The sequence below is a fragment of the Heterodontus francisci genome, chromosome 10 (assembly GCF_036365525.1).
Source record: "Heterodontus francisci isolate sHetFra1 chromosome 10, sHetFra1.hap1, whole genome shotgun sequence".
Lineage (NCBI taxonomy): Eukaryota > Metazoa > Chordata > Chondrichthyes > Heterodontiformes > Heterodontidae > Heterodontus > Heterodontus francisci.
The window spans coordinates 13,248,303-13,273,036 of record NC_090380.1 but is presented as its reverse complement, the minus strand read 5'-3'; the positions used below and the strand labels follow the sequence as shown (position 1 = coordinate 13,273,036).

General features: G+C 44.9%; 1 protein-coding gene across 1 annotated transcript in view; it reads left to right on the top strand.

Annotated features, from left to right (window-relative positions):
* The window catches only part of mbtps2 (membrane-bound transcription factor peptidase, site 2), a 61,259-nt gene extending 36,842 nt beyond the window's left edge, over positions 1-24,417 (top strand). The window contains exons 8-11 of the mRNA XM_068040123.1: positions 1,027-1,121; positions 11,193-11,388; positions 19,522-19,597; positions 21,905-24,417. Of these exons, the coding sequence (XP_067896224.1) occupies positions 1,027-1,121; positions 11,193-11,388; positions 19,522-19,597; positions 21,905-22,127 (590 nt within the window). The 3' untranslated portion in view covers positions 22,128-24,417. The remainder of the gene's footprint in view (positions 1-1,026; positions 1,122-11,192; positions 11,389-19,521; positions 19,598-21,904) is intronic.
* Positions 24,418-24,734: the final 317 nt, after the last annotated feature.

Sequence of the window (24,734 nt, the reverse complement as noted above, 5' to 3'; positions counted from 1 at the left end):
GCTATGAAGAAAGACTGAAAAGGCTCGGGTTGTTTTCCTAGAACAGAGAAGGCTGAGGGGGGACCTGATTGAAGTATACAAAATTATGAGGGGCATTGATAGGTTAGATAGGAAGAAACTTTTTCCCTTAGCAGAGGGGTCAATAACCAGTGGGCATAGATTTAAGGTCAGGGGCAGAAGGTTTAGAGGGGATTTGAGGAAAACAGTTTTCACTCAGAGGGTGGTTGGAATCTGGAATACACTGCCTGAAGAGGTGGTAGAGGCAGGAACCCTCACAACATTTAAGAAGTATTTAGATGAGCACTTGAAACACCATAGCATACAAGGCTATGGGCCAAGTGCTGAAAAATTGAATTAGAATAGTTAGGTGCTTGATGGCCGGCACAGACACGATGGGCCGAAAGGCCTGTTACTGTGCTGTATAACTTTATGACTCTATGCTGCAGAGAAACACCAGTTTAAAACCACAGATGGGGAGGGACTTGTCACGTGACAGTCACCCAGTGATTCAAGCATAGTAGTTGGCAGTGTATTTCTTGCTAGAGAGAAAAGGCAGTTCCCCTAAACTTCCTGGGTCTTGGTTCTTGCTGGGATGAGCAGACATTTTGTCTCCCTCCTCATCGGCCTTGCAGTGTAGGATACAGTGTTGCAAATTAGGTGGCCATCTTAAGCTGCCGGCAAAGTTATCTTTTTTATCTGTTCTTTTTTAAATTTCTTTAAAAAAGTATAAATTCGGATCTCAGTGAATTAAAGAAAATTATCATCCAACAAAGCAAGTTGGCGTGGCAGCGCTAAATAAATACAAGTTGTTGTGGTCTGAACGATGTCTTAACTGCACTTGTACCTGACCAGGTGTGGTGTGTTTCTCAAATGTTAACCCTTGGAATGTCTTTAAAACTGACCTCTTCACATCAGCTTGATTTCTTTAATGACAATCTCCAAATATTTCAGAAACCATTTTACGACATCTAGCGCTTACTCAGAGCACTGACATGATACAATAAAATGACCTTTTCTTCTCCACAGCATACAGGAGGCTCGATGGAACCATGGAGTGTTGTAGCAACAATAGCCTGGTGAATATTTGCTTCTCTTACCGTGGAAAGTTACAAATACCTCAGGTGAGTCTCTTCAGACTTCGTTCTCACTGGACTAAGCAGCTGTTTAATAAACATGCTGTGATTTCATTGCCACGAAATCCACATCCAGCTGCTTTAAACAAAACTCAATTTTTCCACACGCAATATTGTGAACTCAGTCAGTTGAAAGGAAAACATTTCAAAAGGTAACAGGAAAGTGCTGGTTTGGTAATGGATTTTTTCACAACCACTATTGAGATCTGGGCCTAGCTTTTCTGGTTAGTTTGTTTTCACAGCGGCTTTAACATGATTAATGGGTTAGTCCAGGCATGAAATGACACAGTGCAAAATCCGGACTTTTAACTTTACCATATAGAGTGAGCTATACAGTGTGTATAATACGGTATGAGAGTCAAAGAGTTTTACAGCACTGAAACAGGCCTTTCGGCCCATCGTGTCTGTGCCGGCCATCAAGCACCTAACTATTCTAATCCAATTTTCCAGCACTTGGCCTGTGGCCTTGTATGCAATGGTGTTTCAAGAGCTCATTTAAATACTTCTTAAATGTTGTGAGGGTTCCTGCCTCTACCACCCCTTCAGGCAGTGTGTTCCGGATTCCAACCACCCTCTGGGTGAAAAAATATTTCCTCAAATCCCCACTAAACCTCCTGCCCCTTACCTTAAATCTATGCCCCCTGGTTATTGACCCCTAACTTAAGGGAAAAAAATCTCATCCTATCTAACCTATCAATGCCCCTCATAATTTTTTATACTTCAATCATGTCCCCCCCCTCATCCTTCTCTGTTCTAAGGAAAACATCACTAGCCTTTTCAGTCCCTCTTCATAGCTGAAATGCTCCAGCCCAGGCAACATCCTGGTGAATCTCCTCTGCACCTTCTCCAGTGCAATCACATCCTTCCTATAGTCTGGTGCCCAGAACTGTACACAGTACTCCAGCTGTGGCCTAACTAGCGTTTTATACAGCTCCATCATAACCTCTCTGCTCTTATATTCTATGCCTCGGCTAATAAAGGCAAGTATCCTAATGCCTTCCGAACCACCTTATCTACCTGTGCTGCTGCCTTCAGTGATCTATGGACAAGTACATGAAGGTCCCTCTGACTTTCTGTACTTCCTAGGGTCCTACCATCCATTGCCTTGTTAGTTCTCCCAAAATGCATCACCTCACACTTCTCAAGATTAAATGCAATTTGCCACTGCTCTGCCCATCTTACCAGCCCATCTATGTCGTCCTGTAATCTAAGGCTTTCCTCCTCACTATGACACCACCAGATTTCGTGTCATCTGCGAACTTACTTATCATACCTCCTATATTCACGTCTAAATCATTAATGTACAGTACAAACAGCAAGGGTCCCAGCACCGATCCCTGTGGTACACCACTGGTCACAGGCTTCCACTCGCAAAAACTACCCTCGACCATCACCCTCTGCCTCCAATTTTGGATTCAATTTGCCAAATTGCCCTGGATCCCATGGGCTCTTAACTTCTTAACCAATCTCCCATGCGGGACCTTCTCAAAAGCCTTACTGATGTCCATGTAGACTACATCAACTTTACCCTGATCTACACATCCAGTCACCACCTCGAAAAATTCAATCAAGTTAGTTAGACACGATCTCCCCCTGACAAAGCCATGCTGACTATCCCTGATTAATCCCTGCCTCTCCAAGTGGAGATTAATCCTGTCCCTCAGAATTTTTTCCCATAGTTCCCAACCACTGATGTTAGATTCACTGGCTTGTAATTACCTGGTCTGTCCCTGCTACCCTTCTTGAATAATGGTACCACATTCGCTGTCCTCCAGTCCTCTGGTACCTCTCCTGTGGCCAGAGAGGATCTGAAAATTTGTGTCAGAGCCCCTCTATCACCTCCCTTGCCTCACACAACAGCCTGGGATACATTTCATCTGGGCCTGGGGATTTATCCACTTTTAAGCCTGCTAAAACAGCTCATACTTCCTCCCTTACCATGCTAATTTGTTCAAGTATATCACAATCCCCCTTCCTGATCTGTACACCTACATGGTCCTTCTTCATAGTGAACACAGATGAAAAGTAATCATTTAAAACCTCACTTATGTCCTCTGGCTCCACACACAGATTGCCACTTTGGTCCCTAATGGGCCCTACTCTTTCCCTGCTTATCCCCTTGCCCTTAATATACTTATAAAATACCTTAGGATTTTCCTTTCTATTGACTGCCAATATTTTTTCATGTCCCCTCTTTGCTCTCCTAATTACTTTTTTAAGTACCCCCCTACACTTTCTATACTCCTCTAGTGCCTCCGCTGTTTACAGTGCTCCGAATCTGCCATAAGCCTCCTTTTTTTTCTGAGCCAATCCTCTATATCCCTTGACATCCATTGTTCCCTGGACTTGATGGTCCTACCTTCACCTTCACGGTAAGATGTTGGCTCTGAACTCTCACTATTTCCACTTTGAATGACTCCCACTGGCCTGATGTAGACTTTCCTACAAGAAGCTGCTCCCAGTCCACTTTGGCCAGATCCTGTTTTATCAAATTGAAATCGGCCTTCCCCCAATTCAGTAACTTTATTTCTGGCCCGTCTTTGTCCTTTTCCAGAACTAGCGTAACCCTTACAGAGTTATGGTCAGTATCCCCGAAATGCTCCCCCACTGACACTTCTACTACTTGTCCTGCTTCATTCCCTAGGATTAGGTCCAGTACTGCCCCTGCTCTTGTCGGACTTTCTAGATACTGGCTCAAAAAGCTCTCCTGTATGCATTTTAAGAATTCCTCCCCCATTAAGCCTTTTGCACTAAGACTATCCCAGTTGATATTAGGTAAGTTGAAATCCCCTACTATTATTACTGTATTATTTTTACACCTCTCTGAGATTTGCCTACATATCTGTTCCTCTATCTCTCCCTGACCGTTTGGAGGCCTATAGTACACTCCCAGCCAAGTGATAGGCCCCCTTTTGTTCTTAAGTTCTACCCATATGGCCTCATTTGAGGAACCTTCTAAGATATCATCCCTCTTTACTGCAGTAATTGACTCCTTGGTCAACATTGCAATACCACCTTCTCTTTTATCCCCTCCCCTATCACGCCTGAAGATACTATACCCTGGAATATTGAGTTGCCAGTCCTGCCTCTCCCGCAACCATGTCTCTGTGATGGCAATAATATCATAATCCCATGTGCTAATCAATGCCCTCAATTCATCTGCCTTACTAGTAAGACTCCTTGCATTAAAATAGATGCAATCCAGCCTTGCATTGTTCGCTTGTGCCTTAACAGGTCTATATTTGCTCTGCCTTCCAGACTGACTCAGCTTCTCTTCTATATTTGGCTGTGCCTCACCTTCTACTGTACCTCCACTCAGTATCCCATCCCTCTGCCAAATTAGTTTAAACCTCCCCCAACAGCACTAGCAAACCTCCAAGCAAGGATGTTGATCCCGTTCCGGTTCAGGTGCAACCCGTCCAACTTGTAGAGGTCCAACCTTTACCAGAAACAGACCCAGTGATCCAGGAACCTAAAGTCCTCCCTCCTGCACCATCTCTTCAGCCATGCATTCATCTGCTCTATCCTCCTATTTCTATATTCACTAGCACGTGGCACCAGGAGTAATCCAGAGATTATTACCTTTGAGGTCCTGCTTTTTAATCTGCTACCTAGCTCCCTAAATTCTTGTTGCAGGACCTCATCCCTCTTTCTACCTATGTCGTTGGTACCAATGTGAACCACGACCTCTGACTGTTCACCCTCCTCCTTCAGAATGTCCTGCAGCTGCTCCAGGTGCAGCTGATACAGTGGGTAGAATAAGGTATAGATCAGGGCGAGGTTTCCTGTCTCAGAGAGGGGCATTTTCTCGATGAGCGTCTTTCTCTCTCTCCGCCGCTATGGGCGAGGGTCTCTCTCTCTGTCTCTCTCTGGGCAAGGCTCCCTCTGTCTTTCTCAGGCTTTACTCTCTAATGGGTGAAGTGGACACGTTCAGCTCCTCTTCCTAATGAAGGTTGCACTTTGGCTGGGGGAACGTCTTTTACCCAGAGGAGCAATGTATAAAACAGCAGTGTCGAGTCAGTGATTGAAGCCAGGACTACAAGGCTTCTGCCAAGTTCTCCCCAGCATTGTGGAATGCTTTAAACAGCATCAAAGAGTGTGCTATTTCCTGCCCCTCCTTGGCAGTAAGGATCACCTGTCTGGTTAATGGAGCCGTGAGCTCCAATTGCCTTCCAGTCCCCAGCAGCCTTCAGGAGGATATGCTGCACTGGATTTAACCAAGCATGGAACTAACAGCCATCCCCTCCCTCTCTGCTCACCCTTCCCCGCCTCCCCATTCACTAACTCAAGCTTTTGTGCAACCAAGAGTTTTTAACATCACTGGAATTTAATACATGATCCCACAACCTAATAAGTCAATGGAACTGCTAGTAGGGTGAGGTAGATTCCTAGAATGTTTACAGCAAAAAGGAGGCCATTCGGCCTGTCATATCTGTGCCAGATCTCTGCAAGAGCAACTCAGCTAGTCTCACACCCCCGCCCTTTCCCCATGGCCCTGCAATTTTTTCCCCTTCAGGTGCCTATCCACTTCCTTTTTGAAAGCCAGGATTGAATCTGCCTCCACAACATTTTCATGCAGTGCATTCCAGATCCTAACCACTCGCTGTGTAAAAAGGTTTTTCCTCATGTCGCTTTTGGTTCTTTTGCCATGCACCTTAAGTTGGTGTCCTCTGGTTCTCGATCCTTCAGTCAATGGGAACAGTTTCTCCCTACTCTGTCCAGACCCCTCATGCTTTTGAACAGCTCTATCAAATCTCCTCTCAGCCTTCATTTCTCTAAGGTGAACAAACGCAGTTTCTCCAGTCTACCCATGTAACTGAAGTCCCTCATCCATGGAATTATTCTCGTAAACCTTTTCTGCACCGTCTACAAGGCCTTCACATCCTTCCTAAAGTGTGGTGCCCAGAATGGAACACAACATTCCAGTTGAAGAAAAAGCAGTGTTTTATAAAGGTTTATCATAACTTCCTTGCTATTGTACTCTATGCCTTGATTTGTAAAGCCCAGGATCCCATATGCCTTACTAAATGCTTTCTGAACCAGCCCTGCCACCTTCAATGATTTGTACACATATACCCCCGTTCCCTCTGCTCCTGTACCCACTTTAGCATTGTATCCTTTATTTTATATTGCCTCTCTTTGTTATTTCTACCAAAATGAATCACTTCCCACTTTTCTGCATTAAATTTCATTTGCCATGTGTCCGCCATTCCACCTGCCTGTCACTGTCCACTTGACGTTTATCCTATCCTCACAGTTCACAATGCTTCCAAGTTTTGTGTCATCCGCAAATTTTGAAATTGTGCTCTGTACACCCAAGTTAAGGTCATTAATATAGATCAAGAAAAGCAGGGGTCTGAGTACTGACCCCTGGGGAACCCCCCTATACATCTTCCTCCATTCCAAAAAACAACCGTTCACAACTACTCTGTTTCCTGTCACTCAGCCAACTTTATATCCATGCTGGCACTGTCCCTTTTATTCCATGGGCTTTAACTTTGCTGATAAGCCTGTTATGTGGCACTTAAAAATTAAATGCCTTTTGGAAGTCTATGTACATCACATCAACCGCATTACCCTCATCAAACCTCTCTGTTACCTCATCAAAAATCTCAATCGAGTTAGTTAAACACGATTTGCCTTCAACAAATCCGTGCTGGCTTTCCTTAATTAATCCACATTTGTCCAAGTGACTATTAATTTCATCCTGGATTTTCATTTCTAAAAGTTTTCCCATCGCTGAGGTTAAACAGACTGGCCTGTTGTTGGGCATATCCTTACACCTTTTTTGGAACAAAGGTGTAACATTTGCAATTCTCTAGACCTCTGGCACCACCCCTGTATCTATGGAGGATTACGGCCAGTGCCTCTGCAATTTCCACCCTTATTTCTCTCAGTATCATCAGATGCATCCCATCCGGTCCTGGGGACTTATCAACTTTAAGCCTTTCTAAGAACTTCTCCATATCAATTTTTAGCCCATCCAATGTCTCAACTACCCCCTCTTTCACCGTGACTTGTACAACATTCCTGCCTTGGTGACGACAGATGCAAAGTACTCATTTAGTATTTCAGCCATGCCCTCTGCCCCCATGCGTATATCCTCTGTTTGGTCTCTAATTGGCCCCACTCCCATTTACCACCCTTTTACTATTCATATACCTATAGAAGACTTTTAGATTTCCCTTTTATGTTAGATTCCAGTCTCCTCTCATGTTCTCTTTTTGCTTCTCTTATTTCATTTTACATTCCTCTTCTGAACTTTCTATTTTCAGCTTGGTTCTCACTTCTTTCAGACCTCAGACATCAGGGATAGTGGTGGGGCGGGGTGGTGGGGGGGGGGGTGCAGGTGGAAAATGCCTCCGGCAGAGGCCCACCATGGGAGCCAAATTTAATTGTGTTAATTGTGTCATACTCATCTCATTGGTGTAGGGAATGGTGGGAAGGGTTACAGTGCAAAGTTTATGAGCTTTGGGGGGAAGTCAGGTGGGCAGCGGAAAAGTTTTGCGGGGGGGAGAGGGCACGTAATGAATTTTATGGTTATTGGGGGGGGTGGGGAGAGGGGCAATTAAATGGATTTAGATTTTTCCATTAAACTTACCTTTAAATATTTAAATTGAAAGTGAGGGCTTGATGTCCTTTAAAAAGGGCATCAGCGCCTGCGAAAAGGCAGCTGCGCCATTGCCAGGGACGGTCCGCTCACCGCCTCCAAGTTATTGGGTGGCGTGGACCGCCCCGGCCGTTTAAATGAGTCACCCGTTTAAGATCGCGGCAGCTCCACGACGTGCGGCCCACGCGGGCGGACCGCCATTGTTTACGTCCACCGCTGATTACGGCAATTGAAGTATAAATTTCGGCCCTCTTTCCCTGTTTCATCTTACTTTCAATCTCTTTCATCATCCAGGGAGCTCAGCTTTGTTTTTTCTAAATTTTCCCTCTCATGGGAATGTACCTCGACGGTACCCAGAAGAGCTCCTCTTTAAAGGCAGCCCATTGTTAGGACCATAGAAAAATTACGGCACAGAAGGAGACCATTCAGCCCATTGTGTCCGTGCCAGCTGAAAAAACTAGCCACCCAATCTAATCCCATCTTCCAGCACCTGGTCCATAGCCTTGCAGGTTACAGCACTTCAGGTAATTGTCCAGGTATCTTTTAAAAGAATTGAGGGTTTCTGCCTCCACCACTGTTCCTGGCAGTGAATTCCAGACACCCACCACCCTCTGGGTGAAAAAGGTTTTCCTCATGTCCCCTCTAATCCTTCTACCAATCACCTTAAATCTGTGCCCCTGGTAATTGACCTCACTGCTAGGGGAAACAGGTTCTTCCTGTCTCCTCTATCTAGGCCCCTCATAATTTTGTACACCTCAATTAAGTCACCCCTCAGCCTCCTCTGTTCGAAGGAAAACAACCCTAACATATCCAATCTTTCCTCATAGCTGCAACTTTCAAGCTCTGGCAACATTCTTGTAAATCTTCTCTGTACTCTCTCCAGAGCAATTATGTCCTTTCTGTAATGTGGTGACCAGAACTGTATGCAATACTCCTGCTGTGGCCAAACCAGCATTTTATACAGTTCCAGCATCACATCCCTGCTTTTGTATTCTATACCTCGGCCAATAAAGGATAGCATTCCATATGCCTTCTTCACCACTCTATCTACCTGTCCTGCATGCAGTCCAAGGTCTGTCACTTCTTCTATCCCTCTCAATATCCTCCTGTTTATTGTGTATTCCCTCACTTTATTTGCCCTCCCTAAATGCATTACCTCACACTTCTCTGGATTGAATTCCATTTGCCACTTTTCCACCCACTCTACCAAACCATTGATATCATTCTGGATTCTACAGCTATCCTCTTCACTATCAACTACACGGCCAATTTTTGTGTCATCAGCAAATTTCCCAATCATGTCTCCAACATTTAAGTCCAAATCATTAATATATACCACAAACAGCAAGGGAGCCAACACCGAGCCCTGTGGAACGCCACTGGAAACTGCTTTCCATTCGCAAAAACAACCCTCGACTACTATCCTGTCACTGAGCCAATTGTGGATCCAACTCGCCATATTCCCTTGTATCCCATGGTCTTTCATTTTACTGACCAGTCTGCCATGTAGGACCTTGTCAAATGCCTTACCAAAATCCATGTAGACCACATCCACTGTACTACCCTCATCAATCCTCCTTGTTACTTCCTCAAAAAACTCAAGTTATTAAGACATGACCTTCCCTTAACAAATCCATGCTGACTATCCCTGATTAATCTGTGCCTTTCTAAGTGGCAGTTTATCCTGTCCCTCAGAATAGATTCTAATAATGTACCCACCACCGAGGTCAGACTGACTGGCCTATAGTTATTTGGTCTATCCCTTGCACCCTTTTTAAACAATGGTACAATGCAGACCTCCAGTCGTCTGGTACCTCGCCTGTATCCAGTGAGGATTTGAAGATGCTCCTCAGAGCATCCACTATTCCCTCCCTGGCTTCCTTTAACAACCTGGGATACAATCCATCTGGCCCTGGCGATTTATCCACTTTCAAGTATGTCAGACCCTCTAGTACTTCCTCTCTCATTGTGCTCATCATATCTAACATTTCACACTCCTTTTTAACTACAATGTCTGCATCAGCCCCCTCTCCTTCGTGAAGACCGAGACAAAAAACTCGTTAAAAACCTTTCCTACATGTGTCCGGGGCCCTGTCTCCCACTCTATTTATTACTGTCGCTCAGCTCCATGCTCTGTGTATCCGGGGTCCTGTCTCCCACTCTATTTATTGCTGTCGCTCAGCTCCATGCTCTGTGTATCCGGGGCCCTGTCTCCCACTCTATTTATTGCTGTCGCTCAGCTCCATGCTCTGTGTATCCGGGGCCCTGTCTCCCACTCTATTTATTGCTGTCGATCAGCTCCGTGCTCTGTGTGTCAGTGGCCCTGTCTCCCACTCTTTTTTTTGCTGTCGCTCAGCTCTGTGTGTCCAGGGCCCTGTCTCCCACTCTATTTATTACTGTCGCTCAGCTCCATGCTCTGTGTATCCGGGGCCCTGTCTCCCACTCTATTTATTGCTGTCGCTCAGCTCCATGCTCTTGTGTATCCGGGGTCCTGTCTCCCACTCTATTTATTGCTGTCGCTCAGCTCTGTATGTCCGGGGCCCTGTCTCCCACTCTATTTATTACTGTCGCTCAGCTCCATGCTCTGTGTATCCGGGGCCCTGTCTCCCACTCTATTTATTGCTGTTGTTCAGCTCTGTATGTCCGGGGCCCTGTCTCCCACTCTATTTATTACTGTCGCTCAGCTCCATGCTCTGTGTACCCGGGGCCCTGTCTCCCACTCTATTTATTACTGTCGCTCAGCTCCATGCTCTGTGTATCCGGGGCCCTGTCTCCCACTCTATTTATTGCTGTCGCTCAGCTCCATGCTCTGTGTGTCCGGGGCCCTGTCTCCCACTCTATTTATTGCTGTCGCTCAGCTCTGTATGTCCGGGGCCCTGTCTCCCACTCTATTTATTGCTGTCGCTCAGCTCCATGCTCTGTGTGTCCGGGGCCCTGTCTCCCACTCTATTTATTGCTGTCGCTCAGCTCTGTATGTCCGGGGCCCTGTCTCCCACTCTATTTATTGCTGTCGCTCAGCTCCATGCTCTGTGTATCCAGGGCCCTGTCTCCCACTCTATTTATTGCTGTCGCTCAGCTCTGTATGTCCGGGGCCCTGTCTCCCACTCTATTTATTGCTGTTGCCGCTGCACCTCCATCTACTGCCGCTCAGCTCCCATGGTTTGTGGATCAGCTACATTGATCATGGACATCTGCTTGGGGTTTAAGGGGAACATCCAAAGGGATATTGAAACACTGGAGAAAGTACAGAATAGATTTACAAGGTTGTCACCAAATTTAAGAAGGTGCAGTTATGTGGAAAAGAGAAAACCAGATCGAGGTCTTTAATATGATGAAGGGCTTCGATAGTTCCACCGATAGGCAATTAGAACTGAATGATTCCCATTCCTGCGTGCTGTGTATGACCTGCTGTGCCTCACTCTCCCTTATGTGTTTGTTTGTGTTTGCAGTATGTTTGTCTAGCGGCCAGGAAAGCCATTGGATCTAGCCAGGTGTGTCAGAGGAATGCAGACTGTCAGAAGGAGGTCCTGCCCAGCCTGTGTGTGAAACCTTCTGTCGAAAACCAAACCAGACTGATCAGAGTCAAACACTCGTCTCCCATGGATATGTTATTTATAGGACACCCTGTGCATCTTCAATATGCAGGTTTGTAACGTTAAATATAATTCTGTAAGCATTCATTTCTGCATCAAGGATCAATAGTGCTGAATAGTAGAATATGTAATGGACCAGGCCCTATTATCCCTTCATAATGGAATTTCAGATGGATATTTTGAGGGTGATTTTGGTCCGCCTGGCATAAGAAGGTGATAAGAACTAGGAGCAGGAGTCGGCAATTCAGCCCCTCGAACCTGCTCCGCCATTCAATACAATCATGGCTGATCTCATCTTGACCTCAACACTCTCCTGCCCGTTCTCCATAACTCTTCTACCCATTTCTAATTAAATATCTGTCTATCCCCTCCTTAAATTTACCCAATGTCCCAGCATCCACCGCATTCTGTGGTAGTGAATTCCACAGATTCACGACCCTTTGAGACAAGTAATTGCTCCTCATCTCTGTTTTAAATCTTCTACTCCTTATCCTAAAACTATGACCTCTCATTCGAGATTGTCCCACAAGAGGAAACATCCTCTCTACATCTACTATGATAAAATTAGAGCAACAATTTATAACCTGTAAATAAAGCCAAGGCTCTCATGCTTTTCCTCATTGTGACTTGCTGTGTCCCTATTCAAAGTACAGCTGTATAGAAAGAAAGTCTTTCATTTATATAGCGCCTTCCATGACCTCAGGATATCCCAAAATGCTCTACAGCCAAATGAAGTAATTTTGGAGTGTAGTCCCTGTAGTAATTTAGGAAACACAGCAGTCTGTGCTGTATGATTCTATGAGCATGGAGGGAATAAAATTAAAATGAACTAGTAGTACCAGATCAGGCATCAGCAAAGTGAGGAACAATGTGGGTAGACGGCTGGAGGCTTATAGAAAGGTTAGGTGAATCGGTGGGTGTAGCCAGTGTCGGAAAGTGAGAAATAGTAGCATTTTCCAGAATAAACAGAATTAAAATATGACACTATTAAATCCAGTATTTTTAGGTGTTGTTTGAGGGATAAATATTGGCCAGGACACCATGAGATCATTTATATAAGCAAAATACTGCGGATGCTGGAAATCCGAAACAAAAACAAGAAATGCTGGATTCACTCAGCAGTTGTCAGTTCCGAAGAAGGGTCACTGACCCGAAACGTTAACTCTGCTTCTCTTTCCACAGATGCTGCCAGACCTGCTGAGTGAATCCAGCATTTCTTGTTTTTGTATGAGATCATTTATGTCTACCTGAGAGAGCAGATGGGCCTCAGTTTAATGTAAATGAAAGGTGACACCTCAGACAGTGCAGCACTCTTTCTGTACTGTACTGAAATGCCAACCTGGATTTTTATTTTTAATTAATTCATGGGATGTGGGCGACGCTGGCCAGGCCAGCATTTATTGCCCATCCCTAATTACCCTTGAGAAGGTGGTGGTGAGCTGCCTTCTTGAACCGCTGCAGTCCATTTGGGGTAGGTACATCCACAGTGCTGTTAGGAAGGGAGTTCCAGGATTTTGACCCAGCGACAGTGAAGGAACGACGATATAGTTCCAAGTCAGGATGGTGTGTGACATGGAGGGGAACTTGCAGGTGGTGGTGTTCCCATGTATTTGCTGCTTTTGTCCTTCTAGTTGATAGAGGTTGCGGGTTTAGTGTGACTATGTCAGGCTGTTGCTTGACTAGTCTGTGGGACAGCTCTCCCAAATTTGGCACAAGCCCCCAGATGTTAGTAAGGAGGACTTTGCAGGGTCGACAGGGCTGGGTTTGCCGTTGACGTTTCCGGTGCCTAGGTCGATGCCGGGTGGTCCGTCCGGTTTCATTCCTTTTTATTAACTTCATAGCGGTTAGATACAACTGAGTGGCTTGCTAGGCCATTTCAGAGGGCTAAAGGACATTACTGAACCAGATGGGTTTTTACAACAATCGACAATGGTTTCATGGCTTTTAATTCCAGATTTATTAATTAAATTCAAATTCCACCTTCTGCTGTGGTGGGATTTGAACCCATGTCCCCAGAGAAATAACCTCAGTCTCTGGGTTACTAGTCCAGTGATAATACCACTACGCCACCGCCTACCCCATATGGGGTTAAGTCTCTGGAGTGGAACTTGACCTGACAATCTTGTGACCCGGAGGAAAGAGTGCCACCCACTGAGCCAAGGCTGACTCTTGTAGTTGGTGGCACAGCCTCTGCACTTGACAGTTGGCTGTATGGCCAGATCCACGTCAAGCTGCTGATTCTGTCCTAAACGAGCTTCTGATCTCAAGTATCTAGAGAAATGTCTGTCAAGGGAGGGGAGGGCAGCTGAGAAGATGAGTCAGCCTGCGCCACACTCACTCCCACATCTTAGTGCCCAGTGAGAGCAGCGCTGGCAGAGCCTGGGAACTGGTTACATGTCAGCCCCTCTTGTGGCCAGTGATGTGGGGGAAAATAGCTCGAAATCTTACATGGGAATCATGGCCTAGTCCATTAGTGAGATATTTTCAACCACTGGGATGTAAAGGACTGTTGTTTGGAACCTCAATTAATTCAGTGCTTGATTCCCAGTTCAGACATATTTAATTACATTTCCCTGTTTTGCCTCTAAGTTTTCCTCTAACTCAGGCCATTAATAGTGTGTCATGCAACAATAATGTGCTCCTCAGTGGAGAGGAGAAGACTGGCATTAAACCGTCTCTGCTTTGATTGTACCAGTATCCCTCACTTCCCTCGCTGACCCCACTTCAATCTGTGTCAAACCCTGCAAAAACTATTCCCCCCAAGTTGCAAACTTCTCCCATATAGACATTGGAAGACCAAAGCTCTCGCTTTCAGTCTCTGCCATAGAATCTCCTCTCTCACCACTCATTTTACTCCATCTCTGGCCACTGCCTCAGGCTGAAATAGACTGTTTTGCAGCCTCTGAAATCCATTCAATCCAGTGCTGAACTTCAGACATCGTATCCTTGCCTTCACAAATGCCGTTGACTTCCGCCTCCCTCTGTAACATCTGCCCCACCTCGGCCCATCTGCTGTTAAAAACCTCACCCATGTTTTCGTCACCCCTCACCCTCCACAAGCCTCAATTACACTAACACCACTGCTTGTCCTCCCATTCTCCATAGCCTCCATTATGTCCATCGCTGTGCTTGTTGAAACCTGCCCAGCTTCCCTGTCACCCCCATCCACTCTGACCTACATTGGCTGCTGTTCCCAATATTCTGCAGATTTAAAGTATCTCTCCTCATGGCTACACCCTTCTCTTTATAATTCCCTGCAGCCTTGCAAACCATAGTGTGCTCCATGAACTTGCAGTTCATCCATGACTCTGATCTCCTGTGCATCCCTCCCCTGCCCTTTACCTTGTCATCAGTGGCTGAGCCATTAGCTGCCTACACTCCACACTGTCTCTCCACCTCCCTCTTCTCCAATTAACACTATCCTTACAATCCACGTCCTTCACCAAGCTTTTGGTCACCTCTGCGAATCTTTCCTCCTTTGGGTTGGTATCATCTTTCTGCATGTATGTAAAGCTCCTTGTGACATTTGTAATGGAGTGATCTAGCACCAAAACAGGCCCTTCAGCCCATCAAGTCCTCACCAACCATCAACCACCCATTTATACTAATAGTACATTAATCCCATTTTCCCTCACACATCCTCACCTTCCCTCAATTCTCCTACCACCTACCTACACTAGGGGCAATTTTTTTTTTACAATGGCCAATTTACCTATTAACCCGCAAGTCTTTGGCATGTGGGAGTAAGCTGGAGCACCCGGAGGAAACCCACACGGTCACAGGGAGAACTTGCAAACTCCGCACGGGCAGTACCCAGAACCAAACCCAGGTCACTGGAGCTGTGGCGTTAACCACTGCACCACTGTACCGTCCTGCATTAAAGGTTATAAATAATAGTTGTTGTGCTGCTGGAACATGTTGAATGACTCTGAATTTTTGTGATTACATTATTTTAAAACCAATGTGATCAGGCCAGTGATTAAACCTGGTACATACGAATTCGGAGCAGGAGTAGGCCACTCAGCCCCTTAAGCCGGCTCTGCAAATCAGTAAGATCATGGCCAACGTGATTGTAACCTCGACTCCACATTCTCGCCTACCCCTAATAACCTTCCACCCTTTGTTTATCAAGAATCTATCTACCTCTTTCTTAAAAATATTCAAAGACTCTGCTTCCACCACCTTTTGAGGAAGAGAGTTCCAAAGACTCACAACCCTCTAAGAGAAAAACATTTCTCCTCATCTCTCTCTTAAATGGTTGACCCCTTATTTTTAAACAGTGACCTCTAGTTCTAGATTCCCCCACAAGAGGAAACATCCTTTCCACATCCCTCAGAATCTTATATGTTTCAATCAAGTCGCCTCTCAATCTTCTATTCTCCAGTCTGGTCTGTCCAACCTTTCCTCACAAGACAACCTGTCCATTCCAGGTATTAGTCTAGTAAACCTTCTCTGAACTGCTTCCAATGCATTTACATCCTTCCTTAAATAAGGAGACCAATACTGTACACAGTGGCATTGTCATCAATGCCCTGTATAACTGTAGCATAACCTCCCTAATTTTGTATTTAATTCCCCTCACAATAAACAATAACATTCTATTAACTTTCCTAATTACTTGCTGAACCTGCATATTAACCTTTTACAATTCATACATGAGGACACCCAGATCCCTCTGCATCTCAGAGCTCTGCAATCTCTCACCATTTAGATAATATGCTCATTTTTTATACTTCCTGCCAAAATGGACAATTTCACACTTTCCCATATTATACACCATTTTCCAGATCTTTGCCCACTCACTTAACCTATCTATATCCCTTTGGAGCCCCCTTATGTCCTCTTCACAGTGGCGCAGTGGTTAGCACTGCAGCCTCACAGCTCCAGCGACCCGGGTTCAATTCTGGGTACTGTCTGTGTGGAGTTTGCAAGTTCTCCCTGTGTCTGTGTGGGTTTTCTCTGGGTGCTCCGGTTTCCTCCCACAAGCCAAAAGACTTGCAGGTTGGTAGGTAAATTGGCCATTATAAATTGTCACTAGTATAGGTAGGTGGTAGGGAAATATAGGGACAGGTGGGGATGTGGTAGGAATATGGGATTAGTGTAGGATTAGTATAAAATGGGTGGTTGATGGTCGGCACAGACTCGGTGGGCCGAAGGGCCTGTTTCAGTGCTGTATCTCTAAATTAAACTAAACTAAAAACTTCCTGCCTATCTTTGTGTCAACAGCAAATTTAGCAACAATACCTTTGGTCCCTTCATCTAAGTCATTTATATAAATTGTAAAAAGTTGAGGCCCCAGCACAGATCCCTGTGGCACACCACTCATTACATCTTGCCAACCAGAAAAAGACTCATTTATGCTGGCTCTCTGTTTCCCGTTAGCTAGCCAAATGTCTATCCATGCCAATACGTTATCCCTGACACCATGTGCTTTTATTTCCCGCCATAACCTTTGATGTGGCACCTTATCAAATGCCTCCTAGAAATCTAAGTCCAAAAAAAAATTACATCCACCCTTTATCCACAGCACATGTTACTTCTTCAAACAACTCCAATAAATTGGTTAAACATGACTTCCCTTTCACAAAACCATCTTGACTCTGCCTGATTACCTTGAATATTTCTAAGTGCTCTGCTATAAAGTCTCTAATAAGAGCTTCTAACATTTTCCCTATAATACATGTTAAGCTAACTGGCCTGTAGTTTTTGCTTTCTGTCTCCCTTTTTGAATAAAGGTGTTACATTCACCATTTTCTAATCTAATGGAACCTTCCCCAAATCTAGGGAATTTTGGAAAATCAAAACCAAAGCATCAACTATCTCACTAGCCACTTCTTTTAAGACCCTAGGATGAAAGTAGAGTTTCTGCTGCTCACTTTTTTCACACTGTTTATATATACTCTGATGGTGATGCATTTTACCCAGTGCTAGGCCTACTGCTTTTTTTGATATACATATATGACTTGGATAATAGAATACAGAGTAAAATTTCAAGATTTGTAAATGATACCAAACTTGGGAGGTGGGGCAGATAGTGAGGATGATACCATTCGACTGCAAAGGACAGACATAGGGTAGCAGAATGGGCATCAAGAGGAAGATGAAATTTAATACAGAGAAATGTGAGGTGATACATTTTGGAAAAAGGGATAGGGAGAGGTGATAGAGACTAAATGGTACAGTTCAAAAGAGTGTACAGGGAAAGAGGGACCTGGGGCCTCATGTGCATAGATCCTTGGAGATGATAGCACGTATTGAGAGAGTGGTTACCAAAACATATGGGATCTTGGGCTTCAAAAATAGAAGTATTGCATACAGGGAGGTTATGCTGAACCTTTATGAAGCTTTGGTTAGGCCTCAACTGAAGTATTGCATCCAGTTCTGGTCACCATACTTCAGGAAGGATGTGTGTGTCCTTGACAGGATGTAGAGGAGATTGCCCAGAATGGCTCCATGGATGAGGGATTTTAGTTACAAGGTTAGGTTGGAAAAGCTGGGTTTGTTTTCATTGGAGCAAAGGAAATTGAAGGGAGATCTGACAGAGGTATACAAGATTATAACAGGTTTAGATAAGATAGGCAAAGAAAAGCTGTTCCCATTCACTGATAGTACGGGACTAGGGGACACAAATTGAAGGATTTGGGCAAGCGGTGCAGGGGAGGATGTGAGAAAAACTTATTTTTAAACAGTGAGTGGTAATGACCTGGAACTCGCTGCCTATGAGGGTGGTGGAAGCAGAGACAATGAATGATTCCAAAATAAAATTGGATGCTGCCCTTGAGGGAAATAAACTTGCAGGGCTACAGAGATAAAGGAGAGTAATGGGCTGAGTGAATTGCTCCACGGAGAGCAGGCATGGACCTGATGGGCCGAATGGTCTCCTTTTGTGTTCTATGAGTCTATTCATATCAATTAACTTCACCCATTGTAATTGAGTTTAATGCAATTTCACCCATTTCCTCTAATGGAATGAGATAAAGTGAAAATTCGGTAAGTGTAGATTTGTGCTGAACAGATGCTCTGCTGCTTTCCATCACCTTTGAACTGTTTGTATGCCTTGCAAAAACCATCTTTTAAAACAATTAGGGCTACACAATGAATTATGTTTTGATTCATATTGAGTCCTAGAATGTAGAAGAAGTTATATATATTTAGATTGTTGATAGATGAAAGCTGAAATCCAGATTTAAAACTAACAGCCTCTGTTTAATTCTGAAACTGACATCAGGCTGTAGCCCCTGTGTTTAACAGTTTTTTTTCACAACTTGATACAATGCATCATATCCTAATGACGTTCATCGTGATATTGCTGGAGATTGGGGCCTCACGGGCTGGGGATTGGAGCTTCATGGGCTGGAGATTGGAGCTTCATGGGCTGGAGATTGGGGCTTCACGGGCTGGTGATTGGAGCTTCATGGGCTGGAGATTGGGGCTTCACGGGCTGGTGATTGGAGCTTCATGGGCTGGAGATTGGGGCTTCACGGGCTGGAGATTGGAGCTTCACGGGCTGGTGATTAGGGCCTCACGGGCTGGTGATTGGAGCTTCACGGGCTGGTGATTGGAGCTTCATGGGCTGGAGATTGGGGCTTCACGGGCTGGAGATTGGGGCCTCACGGGCTGGTGATTGGGGCCTCACGGGCTGGAGATTGGGGCCTCACGGGCTGGAGATTGGGGCCTCACGGGCTGGAGATTGGAGCTTCATGGGCTGGAGATTGGGGCCTCACGGGCTGGAGATTGGAGCTTCATGGGCTGGTGATTGGGGTCTCACGGGCTGGTGATTGGAGCTTCATGGGCTGGTGATTGGGGCCTCACGGGCTGGTGATTGGAGCTTCACGGGCTGGAGATTGGGGTCTCACTGGGGTGGCGGGGGGAGGCGATTGCGGCCTCACTGGGGGGGCGATTGGGGCCTCACTGAGGGGAGCAATTGGGGCCTCACTCGGGGGGGGGAGCAATTGGGGCCTCACTGAGGGTGGCTATTAGGGCCTCACTGTGGGTGGCGATTAGGGCCTCACTGAGGGTGGCTATTAGGGCCTCACTGGGGGTGGCGATTAGGGCCTCACTGGGGGTGGCGTTTGGGGTCTCACTTGTGGGGGTGGAGGGTGATTGAGGCCTCAAGGGCTGATAGGGCTATTTCATGCTCTTGATGTGCTTCCTGTGATGATGATATGTACCTCTTTGTTCACAGTGAGCCTTACCAACTACATGCCACGGTTTGGATTTCTACACCTGGACATCCCTGTAGTGATTGAAACATTTTGCAAGTATCCTTTTCTTATTATCAGAACCACATAGCTGCCAGTGAGAGATGGATGGAATTGCGTTTGAAGTGCACAGAATAAGTTGAGTGCAAATGAGAAGAGTTGATTTGAATCTGCACTATTCGACTCCAAATACTAGCAATGGAGTTTCCCCCAGTGCCCCTTTCATCTGTCCAATTGACCCATGCTGCCAGGTTTGTGGCCTTCATCTATAGGCCAGAAATTCCCAGGCCACAGGAGCATACCTCAGTCTTTGGGAAACCTGTGCCTTGTGTTTCAGCATTTTGGTGTAGTTTTTTGAATTCTTGTGCTGCCTCAACCAGCTGTGCCAAAATTAAGGGTTGTGTCTTTGCGGTCATAGTATTAAAGCTCAGAAGTTTGGCCCGTCGTGCCTGTGTCAGTTTGAGTTCTTTAACTGGAACTGCCTATCTAATCCTATTTCCTGCCCTTTCCCTGCATTTTTTTTTGAGTTTAGTTTAGTTTAGTTTAGAGATACAGCACTGAAACAGGCCCTTCGGCCCACCGAGTCTGTGCCGACCATCAACCACCCATTTATATACTAATCCTACAGTAATCCCATATTCCCTACCACCTACCTAGGGGCAATTTACAATGGCCAATTTACCTATCGCCTGCAAGTCTTTGGCTGTGGGAGGAAACCGGAGCACCCGGCGAAAACCCACGCAGACACAGGGAGAACTTGCAAACTCCGCACAGGCAGTACCCAGAATCGAACCCGGGGTCCCTGGAGTTGTGAGGCTGCGGTGCTAACCACTGCGCCGCCCAAATTAATTGAATTTAAATTCCACCAGCTGCCCTGGTGGGATTTGAACCTGTGTCCCCAGGACATTAGCCTGAGCCGCTAGATTACTAGCCCAATGACATTATCACTACGCCATCGTCTCCCCTCATCTTTTTATAGTCTTCCTTTTCAAGTCCTTATCCTTATCTCTTTGAAACAGTGTTTAGCCTCTACCTCAATAGGCCCTTGTGATAAAGGTCTTCATGTTTTAATAACAGTTGGTGTGAAAAGATATCTTCTAACCTCCCGCTTCACTATTCCAGTGATGATCCTTAATCTGTTTCCCCTTATGACCGATACACTAACAAGTGCAAACAGTCTTTCACTACTTACAGTCTCCAAACTTTCCATCATTTGGAAAGCCTATAACAGAACCCCTTAATCCTCGGTACTATTGTAAACTGCTTTACCCCTTCTTTGCTTCGATTTTTCCTCCCCTGTAAGATTTGCCCCTGTTCCCTGCCTTACCTGGTGAAATCCCCACCCTCCTGCCCCAAGGCCTTCCTGCTCTGTTTACACCTTTCTGTGAGTACTTGTTCCATGATTTATGGTGTTCCATGTAATTTCCCTCCAAAATTACTGAACTTGTCTGTGTCATCAGTATACAGCGCTCTATATCAATCTGACAGCTTCAGTCTCCCTGAAACACTCCTCTCCCGCCTGGGAGATGGTCACCACTTCCCTTCCTCTGCCTTTCTTTTCCTTCCTGCTCTTGTGTGTTCCCAGTTGCTTCTCAAGCACAACAACGTTTGAGTGAGTCCATCCTGGAGACCGCCCTTTCAGCTGTGGTTATCATCGACAGTCCTGCTTTTCAAGAACTCTCCCACCAAGCAAGTTCTGGGCAACACAGATTGGCACTGTCCTGCTGCACTAAAAAGATTCAAAACTAAAGTAACTCCAACCCAGCCACACCTCTGCACTGTGCTGCAGCTCCGGTCATCCTTTCTCTACTGCTTGTGCCCTCTTCTCTCTCCATTCATTCTGGCTAGTCGTCATCCATTGTTATGCCATTTAATAAGCAGGGTAAAACCCCTTTGTAGCTTTGAAATGGGGTGCTGATCATTTGGGGAGTACACCATTTAATAGTTAAGTGGTTGTGCATTGTCTCTTTTTAAAACAAAAATTAAGAAAACTATTGAAACTAGGTTAGACTGTGCAGTCATCTGGCAGCTGGGCAGTAGAACTAAGGTATGGTATTGGTTATATTACTGGACTAGCAGCCCAGAGGCTTGAATTAACAATCCACCCAACATGAGTTCAAATCCCACCGTGCCAGTTGAAAAAATTTAATTCAGTTTAAAAGAAACTGGAAATAAAAAGCTGGTATTAGTAAAAGCCGCCATGAAACAGTTGGTTTAGTCAAAAAATAAACTGGTTCACTAATGAAGGGAACTTTGCCAGTGATAACAATTATCCTGAGAATTAATAAGTAAAAAACTGCTTTTGGTCAGATGTGAAAATGATAAACAGTTCAGTAATGATTGGTTTCCTTGATTGTACTGTCCCAGATACCTGATTTCCCTCTCTGGAGCTCTAGCTGTCATCAATGCTGTGCCCTGTTTTGCCCTGGATGGGCAGTGGATGTTGAGTTCGTTTCTGGAAGCTACGCTAAGTTCTCTGATTGTAGAGAAGCAGAACCGAGAACTCGTTGGATTTTTTATCTTGCTGTTTGGCAGTGCCCTGCTAGCTGCTAATGTAGTTCTGGGGCTTTGGATGGTAACCACTAGGTAGCGCTTTCAGCCTGCCCTGGACTAGCGCACACTTGGGGGGTTACATCTTTCATCCGTGCCTTCCTAGCACCCCCTCCCTCCCATCTGAGTAGACATTGGGGAAATTGACAAGCACAGTCCAAGATTTTAACAGACAAAGAAAACCACGGTTTGTGCCCACGAGATTTTGTGCTGACTATTATTCCAGGTGAAGCTCCTTGTTGGGAGCGTGCAGTCGGAAAACCTGCTGTATAGCTGTCGTACAGTATTGCGCATTGTGTCATATTGTGACGTTTAATTCCGAGCAATGATGGAATTTGCATTTTACGTTTCCTACTGCCTTTTTAGACTGATAATTTCATTTGGAAACTTCTCGTGAGGTATCCTGTCGAATGTCAGTGAGCACCAAGTGCTCATCTTGGCGTCCAGGAAGCACCAACTAAAAAGTGCTTCATTCTGAACATGCCTGTGATTCAAGCAGCCCCCTCTGGAGAAGCATATCCATCTAACAAATGTGCACATGGGTCTGAAATTGCTGCTGTCTGAAGTTAAAATCAAAAGTAATGATCAGTTAAAAAGAAACACTGGAAAAGTGAATTAAAACAACAAATGGTGGAAATACACAGCAGGTGAGTTGGTATCTATGAAAAGACAACAGATGTTCGGACTGGTCGGATGTAAAAATGATGAAGACGACACTCCAGAACTAGTAACCAGTCTTGTCGCTCTACAGATACTGTCAGTCCTGCTATGTATTCCCAACTTGTTTAGTTTCCATTTACAATAAATCACCAGGATTTTTTTTCTTGAATGGACTGAGTGTCCAAGTAGTTGTATATGGTTTTAACCTGTCTAATGACGACTTTATGTGCTGCTTGAGACTGGAAATAGAAATGATACATGACTGCTAATGTACAGCACTTGCCAACAAAAAGTATCCGTTTATACCACACGTTCTGTGCGATGTATTTCTGATATTGCACTCCGTTACATAGCAGCTGTGACATTGCCCAGCCTATTTTACACTCAGAGGAATCATTGGGCCCTTTAAAAATCATAATAAATGTAACCAAAATTAAATCTCTCTCAGATAGAGAGACACTGCTGTCATGGTATAAACAGTATACTATATGTTGAAAGTTTTACTGTGACTTTGAATCCATTTTGAATTGTGTTTTTACTAGAAGAAGCAGAATGAAGTGCTCCAATACAGTGCATGTGCTGTACAGGTTTCCATACTGGATGATAGTTGAGTGTGTCTGTGTTTGGTTGAACACTGATCTATTTTCAGGCAGGTGAACCGATTGTTTCTTTCCATTTCAGCCCTCCTGCACCAACAGATGCCTTTCATTACTAGTTTTTGCAATTTCCTAATTTTCTTGCCTTTTCATTGTCTTTTGTGTTCTTTTAATGTCTTCCCATTGACTCACAGTTCTTTTTAACAATTACCAGCTTATTCAGATGGTATCACATTCCTCCCGTGAACTTCCTCTTTAATTGGAGTCATTCCTCTCCCCACACCATCACCTTTTAATCAGTGTTTGCTCAAACTTTGTTTCTAGTGGTGACCTAGTCCGTTAGCCAGTCTGTTCTGTCTACAGATGGTGATGGACCGACCTGCTGTGTGTTTGTAGTGTTGTGTGGTTCTGCTCTAATCTCTCCTTGGCTCTGTGTTTACAATTTCTAAAATATTATTCCTGTGTTAGTGAGAGAATTTGTGATGACAATCTTGTGATGTTAAAAGCTGTAACTCCATATGTGATTTGACGTCTGTATTTTACTTTTCATCGTTGAATGGATGGGTGATGCTGGCAGGGCAACATTTATTGGCCATCCACAGTTACTGTGGAAACTGAGTGACTTTTAAGAGTTAACCACTTGTGGGCCAGGCCAGGTAAAGGTGTCCAACTCCCTTCCCTGAAGGATATTGGTGAACCTATTGCACTACTATAATTCAGTTACGTTGTACGCATGTTTTCTCCCCTCCTGCATCAGGCTGGCCCAGTCAGATAATCACTCGTACCTTCTGGTCTTCCAGCAGCAACCATTCGCCACCTTAATGCAGGTGAGGGAGGAATTATTCCCTCCTGTCCAGCAGCGAAATGATTAGCAAGCAGGTGAAATCATTGCTGCATCACTGCCAGCGTAATATTGATCCAGTGTCCGAAGTCTGAATTTGGTGGATCTATGGAAGAATATCGTGTTTGCACTACACAGTAGAGTATTTGTCTTGTCCATGTTGCTTTTCTGTAAAATAAGTGACCCTCTGTTTTGTAATGATCTCATGTCTGCATTAAATAACTTTGTAGCCACAGGATCTGGGAAAATTTGATTATGAATTTTAGAGATTGGAATAAGTTCTGACCAAAATGTGTGACTGAGAACAATACCTCCCTTTTCCTTCCCTGGTGAAGACAGTTCAGATTTTCCAAAGTGTTTTGTTATTTTATGCAGAGAATTAATACGATCTGGAAGCAGATTCAAAAGTAAGGAAAAATTAACGGGACTGATTTACAGGGAGGAAGAACAGGTGTTTCAAAGAGCTGGGACAGGCACAATGGCCGTGTAGCCCTGTATCAATCCAAAACTAATCCCACTGCCCCATTCTTTCCCCATAGCCCTGTATCAA